The sequence below is a fragment of the Rhinolophus sinicus genome, chromosome 8, assembly GCF_057876585.1.
Source record: "Rhinolophus sinicus isolate RSI-liver-muscle chromosome 8, RSI-T2T, whole genome shotgun sequence".
NCBI classification, from domain to species: domain Eukaryota; kingdom Metazoa; phylum Chordata; class Mammalia; order Chiroptera; family Rhinolophidae; genus Rhinolophus; species Rhinolophus sinicus.
Genome location: NC_142508.1, coordinates 332618 through 346496, shown reverse-complemented (window position 1 = coordinate 346496; position 13879 = coordinate 332618). Strand labels below are relative to the sequence as shown.

The 13879-nt window shown below is 51.8% G+C and overlaps 1 protein-coding gene across 3 annotated transcripts in view; it reads right to left on the bottom strand.

Annotated features, from left to right (window-relative positions):
* The window catches only part of PTPRN2 (protein tyrosine phosphatase receptor type N2), a 419465-nt gene that overhangs the window by 376025 nt on the left and 29561 nt on the right, over nt 1–13879 (bottom strand). For all 3 annotated transcript variants that reach the window (XM_074315027.2, XM_088799758.1, XM_074315029.2), the window contains exon 2: nt 395–445. In XM_074315027.2, coding sequence (XP_074171128.2) covers nt 395–445 — 51 coding nt within the window. The remainder of the gene's footprint in view (nt 1–394; nt 446–13879) is intronic.

Sequence of the window (13879 nt, the reverse complement as noted above, 5' to 3'; positions counted from 1 at the left end):
AGTGTGACAAAGTGAGGAAAGCTTCGGGGCAGGTCAGCGAGGGAAGGATCAGTGCTGAGGGGTGACGGCGGGCAGATGGCCCTCTAGATGGCATCTTGTCTGCTCATCGGCAGGGCTCTGGCTTCCACCACCCACTGTCGTAAAGCTTCTCATGAATCACCTTAAAAGACTGGGATACGACGCAGACACACGTACACGCATATGAAGGTCTGCTTCATTCCCACTCACTTCCCACTTTCTCCCTTGTAATAACATCCAGAGAAGCTTCAGCTCCCGGGCTCTGCTCATGCATCAAATGGCATGAACATCACCCCGAGCCTTGGCTGGCACGGTGACCCCGTCCTTGGGGTCGCCTTGTTTGGCGAGATAAGGTATGCCCAGAACGCACACTCACCGTTCACACAGGTCTCGGACGGTCTGCAAAGGCCTTCGTCCAATAAGCAGCCTGCAAGGGAAACAGAAAACAAAAATGAGTCAGAGCCGCAAAGAGGAGGACCGCGTCCATTCATCAGAGGCTGAGGCCGCGGCCCGTTCCCCAGCCCCCACACAGGGCTCTTTGCGTTTGCTTTTCCACGACATGATGCTGGCTCATCTGGAAGCCAGATCATCAGGCCCCAGGCTTGGGTCAGTGAGAGGACCGGCTTCTCCATTGGGAGGACACGTGCTCCCATACATCCTGTCCCTTCCGGCAACAGGGAGAGGCATCTGCCCCAGGGGACCTTCCGGTGAGAAGCCGAGGGGCGTGAATGGGCCATCTCTGCAGACAGCTCTTTGGCAGAGCCCCCGAGGAGGCCAGACGCATGGGGCTCTGTCAGCACCGTCACCAGAATAGAGCCTGTGGGTTCTTCTCACACATTCTGTGCCTGACACCGACTACGTGCCTGCCCAGAGTAGACGGCGGCCTGCACTGCAGCCAGGAACAGGAAGGAGGGGCAGAGGGAGGACACACGTGCTCCTGACTATCACAGGGTCTGTGCGTCAAGAATGGCTGAGAGGGACGGGTGGACGGCTCATGTGGTTAGAGCGCGAGCTCTGAGCAACAAGGTTGCCAGTTCAATTCCCACATGGGATGGTGGGCTGAGCCCCTGCAACTAAAGATTGATAAATGGCGACTGGACTTGGAGCTGAGCTGCGCCCTCCACAACTAGATTGAAGGACGACTTGGAGCTGATGGGCCCTGGAGACACACACTGTTCCCCAATATTCCCCAATAAAATTAAAAAAAAAAGAGCAAATGTAAATTATAGGTATTTTTTTAAAAAATGGCTGAGAAACTATGACTGGAGTTTCCCTCTTTCCGAGGATGAGACTGATAAATTTTAGGAAGAGTCTGAGGTGATTTTGAAACAACCGTTTGATCTTCCTCTTTAACGCGTTACCTGTTAGCACCATCGTGCCTGTGCCACTCTGGACACAACCAAAGGACGGGGACAAACAGGAGCAATTGGAAACTGTATCACAGTCCAAGGCCAACTGACCATAAAGCGGTGACCCTGTGGCATGTGAATAAGTGTCCTTCAGAAAGGACTGGGGGGCAACAACATCTGAGAAATGGGAGCTGCCGCGGAACAAGCCTTCAGAAGTGCAAAGCGGCATCCTACAGACGGTGTGCGCAAAATAACTGAAAGGCAACCCTTCCCCACGCGCTACTTCACTGGGGGACAGCCGGCTAGACCAGGGACTCACAGGGAAGGTGAGTGCGACCTACGAAAGTCTCCCTGCCTCGGGGTTCAGCCCTAAGCACCCGAAGGACGGCTGAAACGTGGGTTGCTGGGCCCACTCAAGTTCTGACTTAGCAGATGTGGGGTGGGGCCCGAGCCTCTGCTTCTCTCACAAGCTCCAAGAAAGCCGGTGCTCCCGGGACCCCATTCCCAACACAGCCCGTCAGGCAGGTTCCCCACATGGGTTCACAGTGTGGTGAGAGGCTCTGGGCCAAGTGCATCTGGAACATTCCACACCTCTCTTGGAAGGTCAAAGTCCTTAGGTGCTAAGGATTCTGGGAGTTCGTCTTGTAATGAGTTTTGTACCAAATTTGTTTAATCTGATGTTTTCCTATTTCTACTCTTTTCATAATTCTTGAACCATGTCACCTTTGTGCACGTAAACAGCCCACTTAGTGAGGCCACATGGGGGAAATCATCACTGTTTCCTCCTAAAAGAAACTGTTTCCTTTATAATCACTTCTGGTTTAGTTTCAGCTCCTCTCAAATCCTTTCCTGCCCTGTTACAGCCAGGCAGACAACACACCGCTTCACACCGTCTCCCCATCTGAGAACCATGTGCTCTTCCGAGTATCAGCAGACAGTGCCCACAGTTCATGCAGCCCATGTACGGCTGCACCAGCCAGGACGAGCTGAATGGGCCAATTCAGTGTCAGAACAGCCTGTCTTCTGCTGGGAATCCTGTTCCCAACCCCACCACCCAAGGGTGAGGTTCATTCTTTTAAATCCTCCCATCCCAAGTCTGGGAAGAGGAACCCTGGAGAAAAACAGATTTGCTCACAACTGCTGGGTTTCTCACCTCTGACAACAGCTACTCTTGTAAGAAGCAAAGCTGTAAGCTTTAGAAAGAGACAACAGAAGCAATGAGAAAACTTAGAAATAATAGCACTAAACACTGAAAGTTCTACCTGGAGCACTGGAAAGAGCTCTTGCCCTTAAGAATAGAAGGTTCTAGATATTGTCAAACTACATGTTCTGTCTGCACTTGTTTACTTAAAACGTTATTGGGGACTTTTCATATTTTAAAAGTCTAGAAAATTAACGAAATGCAGAAAATCATAAGGAATAAAATGACAGTTACCTCATCACCCAGAGATAACATTCCTATTAATATTTTGGCTTCCAGTCATGTTTCTTTGCGTATTTAGAAGAGCTAGAATCATGCTGTACATGTTTTTATAACCTGCACTTTTTATTTATAATATTTCATAAAGAATCCCGTCCTTACCATTTCTCACCATCATGAATTTTAATCACTGCATAATAATTCTATACACAATCTACTCACCAAATCCCCTCTTGAAGTAACTTTACATTGTCTACAATCTTCCCCATTAAAAATAATGCTATAATCAGCAATCTTGATTATAAGTCATTGGAGCTATCTCTGGTATTTTTCCCTTAGGATAAATTCCTCCAAAAAGAATTTCAGATGTTTAAAAGGTGCCTGTGTAAACCTTTAGAAAGTCTTTACAGAAATTGCCTCTCTGGCCGGCCCGATGGCTCAGGCGGTTAGAGCTCCGTACTCCTAACTCCGAAGGCTGCCGGTTCGATTCCCACATGGGCCAGTGGGCTCTCAACCACAAGGTTGCTGGTTCAACGCCTCCAGAGTCCCCCAAAGGATGGTGGGCTCCGCCCCCTGCAACTAAGGTTGAACACGGCATCCGCTGAGCTCCCGGATGGCTCAGTTGGTTGGAGCGCATCCTCTCAACCACAAGGTTGCCCGTTCGACAACCACAAGGGATGGTGGGCTGTGCCCCCTGCAACTAGCAATGGCAATTGGACCTGGAGCTGAGCTGCGCCCTCCACAACTAAGACTGAAAGGAAGTACACACTGTTCCCCAATAAAGTCCTGTTCCCCTTCCCCAATAAAATCTTAAAAAAAAAAAAAAAAATTGCCTCTCCCCAACATATAATGAGTTGCCTTGAAACCTCAGCTTCTCATTTGTGACAGGATTGAATGTCGCCCCTCCTGGCCTCAGCGGGCTGGGGGACAGCTCCAAGGCCTAACAAGATCGAAACAACCTGAAGCCTGCAGGAGGAGTGTCACTGTCCTGTCACTGGGGGACACGGTGCTCCCCTCCCCTGCATCACTGGGGCCTAAGTCTGAACCATTAGGGAGTCAAAAACATATAAATAAATAAAATGCAATACGCTGACAGGCACTTCTGGCAGAAGGAAGCCTCAGACACAGCCATGGGTTTGGACACACACCCTGAACCGCCCACATGAGCTAAAAGCTCTGTGTTCATGCCCCTCGCAGAACCCTCTGCGGGCCAGTCCCCACGCTGATCTTTCTCCAGAAGTATGACATGTACTCATGTGCAACGGGGCACTCGGCAGTGGCCGAGTCATTCTTGCTATAAGACTGGCCACAGTCTCCTCAAGTTAAAAAATATAGTAATTAAGAGAAAAAAACCCTAAGTTACAAACAAAAGCACATTTAATTAGAAAATGTGTGGTTCCTCCACCTGCCAGAGCTGAGCAGCGAGACGAGGAAACAGACGAGCCAGAGAGACGAGCACAGAGGGGAGGAGAAGCAGGGAGAGGAAAGGTGCCCCGGTGACCTCGAAACCTTCCCTAACCTCCGAACCTCAAGGATTTCGCCTGCATGTGTGGAAAAGGTATCGCTAGCCCTGCATCTGCTAACCGGAGCTACAGCTTCCAGTGACACAGCTCAGCACACCAGAGAAACCGAGGGCTGACGCTCCATCCAGGGGGGCATTCAGACACCAAGCACAATGGCAAGGAAGCTCAGGTGAGCTCCAGGGGGGTGTGGATTTTGGAGGTAAAAATGGTACTGGGAGGGGAGATGAGTCTCTAAAGACAAAAGGTAAGGGGGAGGGAGGGGGAGTAAAGGAGGGGGTAGAGAGAAGGAGGGAGGGAGGGGACAGGGGAGGGGAGGAGGAGGGAGGGAGGAAGGGGGAGAGAGAGAAAGGGAGCGAGAGCGAGAGAGATTGAGAGTTCGCACTAGCAACATGGGGGAGGCTCCGGGGCAGGCAGCTGTTGGGGGCCGCGGTGACTAGCACACCTTTCCCCTCCATGGCCGTGTCCAGGGCTGGCTCCTAGGGTCTTCGGTAAATGACTGCAGCCCGTACCCCTATGAACCTTCTCTCCTTGCTCACAGCGCTTTCGTCACCACACTTTGCTCCTGGGATGCAGGCCCAGGCGACTCCTCCAGAGAGGGAAGCAGGACAGCTGACAAACACACACGTGCTCTGTGTCCCCAAGCACAGTCACCACCTCAGGGGTAGTGCAGCGACATTGCGGGAGTCAATTCCATGATGCAGTTCAGGCCCATCTCTTTCCTTTCCATGAAGCAGAGTTAAAAGATCAAGGAACACAGACCCAGGGTTCAGTCAAGTTGCAGAGAGCAAGACCAGAAGAGCGCATGAGTGTGGAAGTCCACTCTCCAAGCGTCTTTTCCTTCTAGTTTCCACGGCCTCGTTGATGTCTATGCCAGGGGCTCTGCTGAGAACGCACCATAGGAAATGGAGACACGCCGGCCGGTATCCAGCAGCAGAGCTGACCTCGAGGGCAGCACGCAGTGAGGGTGACAAGATGCACCCTGTCCTTCGGTGTCGGCAGGTCGGCCTGCAGCCCTGGGTGGCCACACACGGTGGGGAACTGAAGGTGACACACGAGCAGATGTGTCTACAGGTTTGCACAGGAGAAATGATGGGCGATGTGCATGCGCTTTGCTCCACGCCCAGCGGAGTGCCGTGAGCAATTAGGTGCATCTTACATTCTAATTCCACTCAGCAAACATTTATTCAAGGTCTCCTACAGGCCTTAGATAAAAAACAGAAGACAAACGCAAGGGAAATGCAGAATCCTGATCCCCAGAAACTACTGAGGAAAAGCATTTGCAAATCTTCAATTGCTGATGCCAACCTCCTAGGACGATCTCAGGGCCGCCATTTCCCCGAGCAGCGAGGACATGCTAGTCAGGTGGTTGTGCTTTGTGCTGGGGCACGGGGCCTGTTCTTTGAGGGAATACTTCATAGATTTGCAATTGTGTGACCCTGCATTTTTTGCTTCTCCCTTTGGTGGAAATCAACAGGGAGACGGGGAACCCAGGAGGGAATGAAGGCTGACACAGAGCCCAGCTGTGTTACGTGTGGGAAACCACCCCACTCAAGGGGGTGGGAAGAGGCTGACCCAAGTAAGTTTGGAAATTAGGAGAACCTGAGGCACTAGAGGCAAAAGAAACTACACCTAGTACTCTAGTCATGGAGTTGTTCCCCAAGGAGTATGGACCAAGGATTCTGACACTGCTGCACCTGCAGACTGAAAGGGAGCAATTCTGCAAATGGATGAGCGGTGGTGGGAGCAGGCTCCTCACTGTGGAGACCAGAACGGCCTAGACGTGGAGACACCCAGAAACTCATGCTCAGCTGGCAGATACAGACGGTCACATCAGAAACACCTGTAACCTGTCAGCAGGTACACACACGTCTCCTTGCTGTCAGCTGAGACATCTAGAGCAATGACACTCCAGTGGCAAGGAGCATGCCTGGTGCTCAGATCTTGGTTTCTAATACCCTTCTCGAATGAAACAAACTAGAGCTGCTTGGAGAAATGGCTAATTCTAAGACTGGGGCAGGAACTACACAAAGACTTTACCACACCTTACAGTGTCAGACAGTAAGGAAGTGCTCAAAACAAAAAACAAAACCCACAATGAAGAGAGAATTCAAAGAGATACACAAGCCAACTGGAAGAGCTCCCAGTGACCAAAGCTGGAATTTTATGAGCAAAAAGTAGAGTATTAGATTATAACCCAAAGTATAAAAGAAATTATTGAATAAAGAAGTGAGGAAGAGACAAATCTGTGGGCCCCCGCGCATACTGGTGGAGCATATACATGGCCCCTTGGTGGGGGCCGAGCACAGACCTCCCCCCAAAGAATACAGCGTGGAAAAGGGGGAAGGAGTAATTTCAAAGCAGAGGACACTGGCAAACACTGGAGCCAGGAGATCAAGGTCAACTTCGACAGAGATGTCATTTTGATCATGTGTGTGCCCTTGACGTGGCGTGAGGAGAATGGCAGTCACCTCTCTTACTCCCCAAAGCCCGTAAGCCCAGTCAAGTCATGAGGAAAAACATCAGCAAGTACAAATGAAGGGACACTAAAAAATGTCTGAGCTGCGGTCCTCAAAACTGTCAAGGTCACCAAAAACAACTCGAAGTTCCTGGAACAGCCTGAGCCATGAAGGGAACCTCGGCACTCGGAGGCAAACGCCCAACAGCCAGAGAGCAGCCCCCCAGGGCCAGCGGGCCAGACTTCCTCCAGGTCAGGGTCAAAGGTTAGAGCTGACTCGACAGCACTTGGGCTCCATGACATTGTCATCCTGTGGCAATTGGAAGGAACTCCCTTTATGCCAAAGATCTCAGTCCCGAAACCATCAGCAAGCAGCCTCTCAGGCCAAAAGACACACGGGAGGGAAGGAGGGCGGGCGCTTTCACTGGGTCTAGGAACTTCCTGACTTTAAGTTCTGAATTTCATACCTTGCGGCTGCTTTGGCTTTCGAGAGAAGCCCCTCAGCTTGGACAGCCCTGTCAGCTCCTGTCGCCCTCCTGTGTGATGATTCAGTTACCAGGGCAGAGCAGCTGATTCCTTCTCCACACCCAGCAGGATGGGAAGGGCTGCCGCTGGGTCAGAGCTGCCGGCTCTGCCTCAGGCTCCTCCCAAGCCAGGCCGGCTGGCGGGGTGCTGGGGCGCTGGGCTGGCTACTGCAGGCTCTGCAGGTCTTAAATGGACCAGCCTCTCCACTGGTCTGGATGATTCTGATTCTTGGTTCTACAGATGTTCAAGAATCCAGTGTCTCCAGGGAGGAGACAGGATCCTTCCCCAAGCTGCTGCTATGTTTCCCCCCAAACGTGGGGACTTTCTCCTGGTCCAAGCTGCGGAGCGGGAGGCACCCACAGACCACCTCTGGCCTTGTAGCTCTGGTCTCCACACGGGGCCAGCACAGCAGCAAATGAACCCACCTGCTCACGCATGTTCTCCAACTCCCCTCACCATTACACTGAAACCCACTTTCCTGTCGGCTGACCCCCCGCAGGCACAGAGTGCTGTAGGCAGGAGCCACGGGCAAACACCTATACCGGACGGCTTTTCTGAGACCACACAGGACGTTTTAAAAGCACCTGGGCTGTCCCAACACAACTTTGTCATTTCTTTTTAGAAAGTAACAAAGTTAGGAAAGGAACACTTTTCTAGCCATAACGCTGACCGGTGCCCTACCCTACCGAGGAGCAGCCAGCGGGGGTTAAAGGGCTCCACCCCCAGGGAAGGCAGCCTGGGTCTCCCAGCCCTTATGGAAGGGGGGTGCTGGGAGAAGGCAGAGCTGGATCCAGTGATCAGGAAACGCCTCTCACAGAGCCTAAGGCTGCCCCCCTTCATGCCGGTTAGTATCCGTGTCGCGCGAGCTGGTTGTCTGGCAGGTACCCTCACTATCACCACAGTGGGAACATAACCCTACCCTTCTGTGGGCGGCTCTAGATCAATCTTCCCTGGATGCTTAAAGCAGGTTCTTTACCATCAGCCCAGTGGCAGGAGAAAGTCCCTGAGCCATTGATGCCAGTCTGGGAGCCCAGGGCGCTGCTCCCCAGGCTGAGGGAAGGCAGCCAGCCCCACACTCACAGAGGAAGGCGGAGGCCGGGGAAGGCCTCCAACAAGGCCCAGTCTGCTCGGTGAGTGCAAGCCGGCATTTCACAAACAAGCCCTGGAAAGCAGCAGATAAAAATAAACTCTCCTGGCCAACTAGTGCACTGCCTCAGGAAAGACTAAAACCTATGAGCCATTAAAATACCATCATCGGAGGAAAAAAACATAAGAAATTTGTGTAACATGAAAACAATCTTAAAACAGCAGCCTTAACTCCACCACACTGCCGCCCACCTAACGTAATAAAAGCACACAATTACGCAGTAGCACATGTTATATCATTTTTATATAAATATGTGCCTACTCAGATACATGTCAGCAACTAGCACCATCCCCGCCCCCTTCAGAATCATCTGGAAGCTTGAACTCACCTTTACAAACCTGCTGCCTAAATATTTACCTAGATTTGAAAAGCCCAGGTGTTCAGGGTGGTTGTTCACTTACAAGAACGCAGAAGGCAAAACACCAAAGCAGGCATTTCATCAATAATATAAACACACTTACGTGTGTTCTAAGAACAGGTTTATGCTGCATTAAAAACTGAAAAACAGCAAAGTCAGAAGGAAAAGGGACGCGTTCATCCACAAGCTTGCCCTCTGTGTTTACGAAAGCTCGTCAGAGGAAGCCACGGCAACAGAAAACAGAGGCTTCGGCCTGGGCTGTCACCTGTGACGCCCACCTGCCCTGCAGTGCCCGGGGCTCAGCTTCCCGGCCAGGACGGCCTGCTCCACACCCAGGAGAACCTCATCTCCTGTCCGTCTCTGAGGTCCCACCCCCTCCAGGAACATGTCTCGGACTGACATCTTACAAAACTGATACTTTCAGCGTCATGGCTGAGCCCGTGGTGTCACAGAGAAAACCCAGAATGCCAACAGGGTTGTCAGGACATTTGGGTGACGTGCCGATTGTCACCAGAACATTCGATGCTAACTCCTCACAGGCCTGGGGGAAATGAGCTGGGCACGCCCTTCAGGAGTTCCCCAGCCTCCAGTGACGTGAAGTGTGGTGAACTCACGTTACGATCAAGTTACTTTTGTTTTCAGCTGTGATTTTTTTTAAAGGGGAAAACACAACATACGAATGAAAAATAAGAAAACACAAAAATTAAGCCATTCTCATAAACCTTGCAAACCTCGGCTGTGTCACTGATGATGCCACCTGAACATGTCATTTATGCACCAGGAACACACATTCCCTCGGAACACGTGGTCCCACCTGGCGTACACCTGACTGGGCTCCTCCTTCTTACCCATTCTCCACCCACCTAGTAAACAGGTCTCATCCTAGAGCCAAACCAAAGTCTGAATTTAAAGTAAAATATACTTAGGGAGAAAACACTAGAAACAGAGCAAAGTGACTTGGCTTCTCCATCGTTCTGTGACCCTGCACCACACTAAGAGACAAGCACCTATGGACAAGTGCATCAGCTAACAATTTCCAGCAACAACACAAGCCTGAAAAACAGTCTATTTGTCGTGCAGGGCGTCCAGTGGGGTCTCTGCTCCCGCTCCCCATACAAGAACGCAGGATATGGTGAGGCCAAAAAGGAACACCCACGGAGCCATGAATGGGGGAGTCATACCATTATATTCTCTCTGGCGGCACTATACTCTCATTGGAGACTGGATCCACACTTGCCAGCCCAGCCGCCATCTTCTTGCTAGCCCCATTCTTCCTCCTTCTCTCCCTCTCTCTCCTAGCGTAGCCACAGCAGTTATATTGTGGCCAATGGCTCACTGGTTACAGCTGACGGCCAACTAGCCACAGCTGATGGCCATGCAATCACAGTTGGCCATTTACTACCTGAGCCAGCACCTGTCTATGTGAGGCCGAGAGCCTGGAAACTACTCTCTGGGGCTCCGCCCCCACACTATTCCCTAGTCTTTGTTTCACACAAACACACCGGTTCTCCAGCCCCTGGAATGCTGGGGTTGTGGGAGCTGGTCTGAGCGTCCAGCTCAGCCTCCAGGAAGTCCGTAACTGAAGTAATATTAGTCTCCCCTTGATGGACCTCTGCCGAGGGCAGCATGAGATCAGGGGCATCTGCCTGAAGTGACCATCTCACGGTCATCAGTAAGTCAAGAACTGAGATGACCAGGGGACCTTTCACACTTGAGGTCACCCTGGGCCTGCCGGTCCAGGAGGACAGCCCTTTGCATCCCGCCGACACCAAGATGACCTACCTGAGAGCCGGGCGTGGGAGCCAAGACCCGTCAGCAAAGGGCTGGGGGCTGCACGGCCTCGGTCCACTCCCAGAGGTGCCGCGGATGCCCCGTGCTGAGTAATGGGGGGCCGGGGGACTCCTGCAGCCCGGCACGGCTGTCTCTGTAGACGGAGCTGCTCTGACCAGACTTCTCCAAGAGCCCATCCTCACTCCTAGAGCCCCGGGCTCACAGGATTCAAGCAAGGAGGAAAACCAACCAATTAATCAATCAATCAATCAGCCAACGCCCACGGAAGCTCAGCTGAAACAGAGGTAGTTTCCTCACCACAGTGCACTTCTTTACCGGGCTCTCCGATGCACCTGACTGGCTTTCTACAAAGAGGTTCAGGATGCGGAGTGAACATAAAACACAAGCAGTAATAGAACGATCAACTTCCCGCTGCCGGCACCCAGCTTTACAGCGCAGTAGGCACACGGGCCCAGCGGGTGGAACTTGACTGCCCTCTCTGGAGGGACATCTGGCCAGAGATGCCCCGAGGCTGTGTCTTTGCCCATCTCCCAGGGTGTCCAGTGTCTGGCGTGGGGTTATAACAGCCTAGCCCCCTGGGCTCTGGCCAGAGACAGCTCTGTGCTGTGGTGGACATTCCAGAACTCGCTGCGGGGCTTCTGAAAGGCGGCTCCACCCGTCCTGCTTCCCTCTCTCTCCGAGCACCTCCTGAGAGCTCTCCCGGAACCTCACCTGTAGGACGGTAACTGCTCAGGTCGGCAACCACAACCCTTCCCAGCACACACTGCGCCGCCAAGATGGCCCAAAGCTTAACATCACTGGTTGCCTTCCCAACATAATGTTTCCCCTCCACTGGGCCGTAAATTCTCTGCAAACAAGACATTCTTCATACACATGTCCTCAATGGCTCCGAGCAGCTTCTCAACAAAGATGAGCTACTGGGTCAGCAGACAAGGCACTGCTTTCACCTACTCTGCACGGCCAGGGTGGTAGGAGGGGGGGAAGGTTTTACTTGCAGGACTTAATAGGGAAAGGCGGGCTGTCAGCGTGGCAGCAGCTGAGCACCTCACTCAGCGCCCTTAGTGATCTCAGGTCACTGGCCAGCCCCCCGAAGCTTCTACCCTTCCTGCATTATCACCCGAAAGCCCTCCCAGCCCGGCAAGGTCAGGTTCCCAGGTCTCCTTTGTTGCGCCTCTCACTCCTATCACCTAAGCAAGTGTTTCAGCTCCCAGTTCCCCTGCAGCAAAGGCGTGTCACCATCTCCCACAATCTCGTCAAATAAAAAAGTAGCTTTGGTCTCTGGTACACTTGGCAACAGTGCAGTGGGAAACCATGGGCTCTGCACCAAACACATCTGATTTACATCCGCACTCCATCCCCTTCCAGCTGGTAGAACCTGGGGAAGTTACTCACACTGACTGAGCCCTGATTTTCCTTCCTGTAAAGTGGGGATTCGGCAATACCTACCTCGTGGGCTGTGGGGAGAACCTGCATGCCCACAGATCAAGGGGGGAGGCCAGAGACGGGGCCTGGCTTTGCGTTTACGCTGTTGCCTTTCTCCCCAGATAAACTGCGTCTGGACTCTTGCCTTCTCTGCCGAACTACTTGTCAAATGCACATTAAACAGAGAGGGAGCAGAGGCGGGATGGGGGCTTCCCTGAGCCTAGATCTCGGTGGAGGACTCCTCATGGCACCCAGGTGGTTATTTATTGTAAAGACATGAAAACAGTCACTAGGTATCATTAAGGAGATGGTGAAGTTTTTTAAATGACTTGGTTAATCGCTTACATGATGCAAAATGAAAACAGCAGGATACAGATTGTATGTTGAGTATATCCTCAACCACAGATTTGCTTTTGTTTCTGTTTTTCAAAGACTGGAAAGAAATACAGCAAATTTCAATACAGCAGCTATCCTGGATGGTTCGGTTGTCTCACATTCAGTCTTCATAGAATGTGTAACTTTCCCACCATGTGCCCATGTTCTTCCCATATTAGAAGTAAATACAAGGCCAGTTCCGTACCAGGGAAGAGAAAGAAGCAAAACAAGATTTGGGGACACACCTAAACGAGTAGGACCTTGCAAAACTACACTCCCAACCCAGCCCCCCGATCAAGTTTTGTTGTCATTGTCGGTGATGACATGGCCAGAATGTCACTGATCAGACCAATTAAAATTATAAAGAAACTTGACAGCATGAAAACTAAAACACAAACAGCTGGAATGGCCTTTGAGCTCTGCTAAAAATCTTCACCCAGCTCAGGTCCAGACAGGGTCCAATTTCATGCCAAATGAAACTGAAGATGCTAGATGAGAGGTTTTGGTTGGGTTCATGATGTTGGTGTCACTTTGAAGAAAATAAGCAACAATGAGACGCGAAGTGAGCATCCCTGCTGGGCAGCCTTGGCTCTCCACCAGGTTCGTGTCTGACCGATGGGGCGGTCAGCTCATTACGGACTGCCCCTCCCCCCCACTGACGGCCTTGGGACAGGACTGAGAACATGTCCTGTAGTTGGAGACGCAGATGGACACGGACGGCGCTGTGAACAGCATGCTTGTGTGCCCCCAAACTTACATTGAAGCCCTGAGCCCCAGGTGATGGTGTTAGGAGGTGGGGCCTTTGGGGGGTCACGAGGTCACGAGGGTGGAGCCCTCAGGATGGGAGCCTTGTAAGGGACCTGAGAGCTCGCTTCCTCCCTCTCCCCACCACCTGAGGACACAGTGAGAAGGCGCTGTCTGCCAGCCAGGCAGAGGGAGCAGACAGGGGACTGCACCCCTGGAGGACGGACAGAGAACACCAGGCCACGTCCCACCAGCAAAGCAAGCAGGAGCTCGGAGCTTTTCTGCCAAACTGTTTCTGCACGGAAGCCTGAGTGTTAGGCTGTATTACCCTCACGGTGCCCGTTTACTTTGTCGCACTCAGCGTATCCCTTAGTTAGCTCTCTGATAAAGGACTCTCCATTTTTATTAGTAATGTTCCTTTCCTTGTAATATTTGCTACTTTCACCTTGATCTCATACATTTAATATACTGTCTCAAATTCTAGGAGCATAACTGCTTTTAAAAATGCTAAAAAGCTGCTATTTCATAGCTGGTGACAGAAAATACTGGTTTTGCTCATAATTTATTTCTTCTAGCTTTGGAAGAATTCTGGCTTTCCAAGAGCTGCAATGAGTAAAACGCCATGGGACGCTCACACAGGAGCACCCTGGGGTGATGGGCAAGCTCTGCACAGCAGCTAACACACAGTAGAGGCAGTTCTAGAACCACTGCCACTATTTTAGGGGGCCCCTTGCAAGCTGCCCTTTCCATGC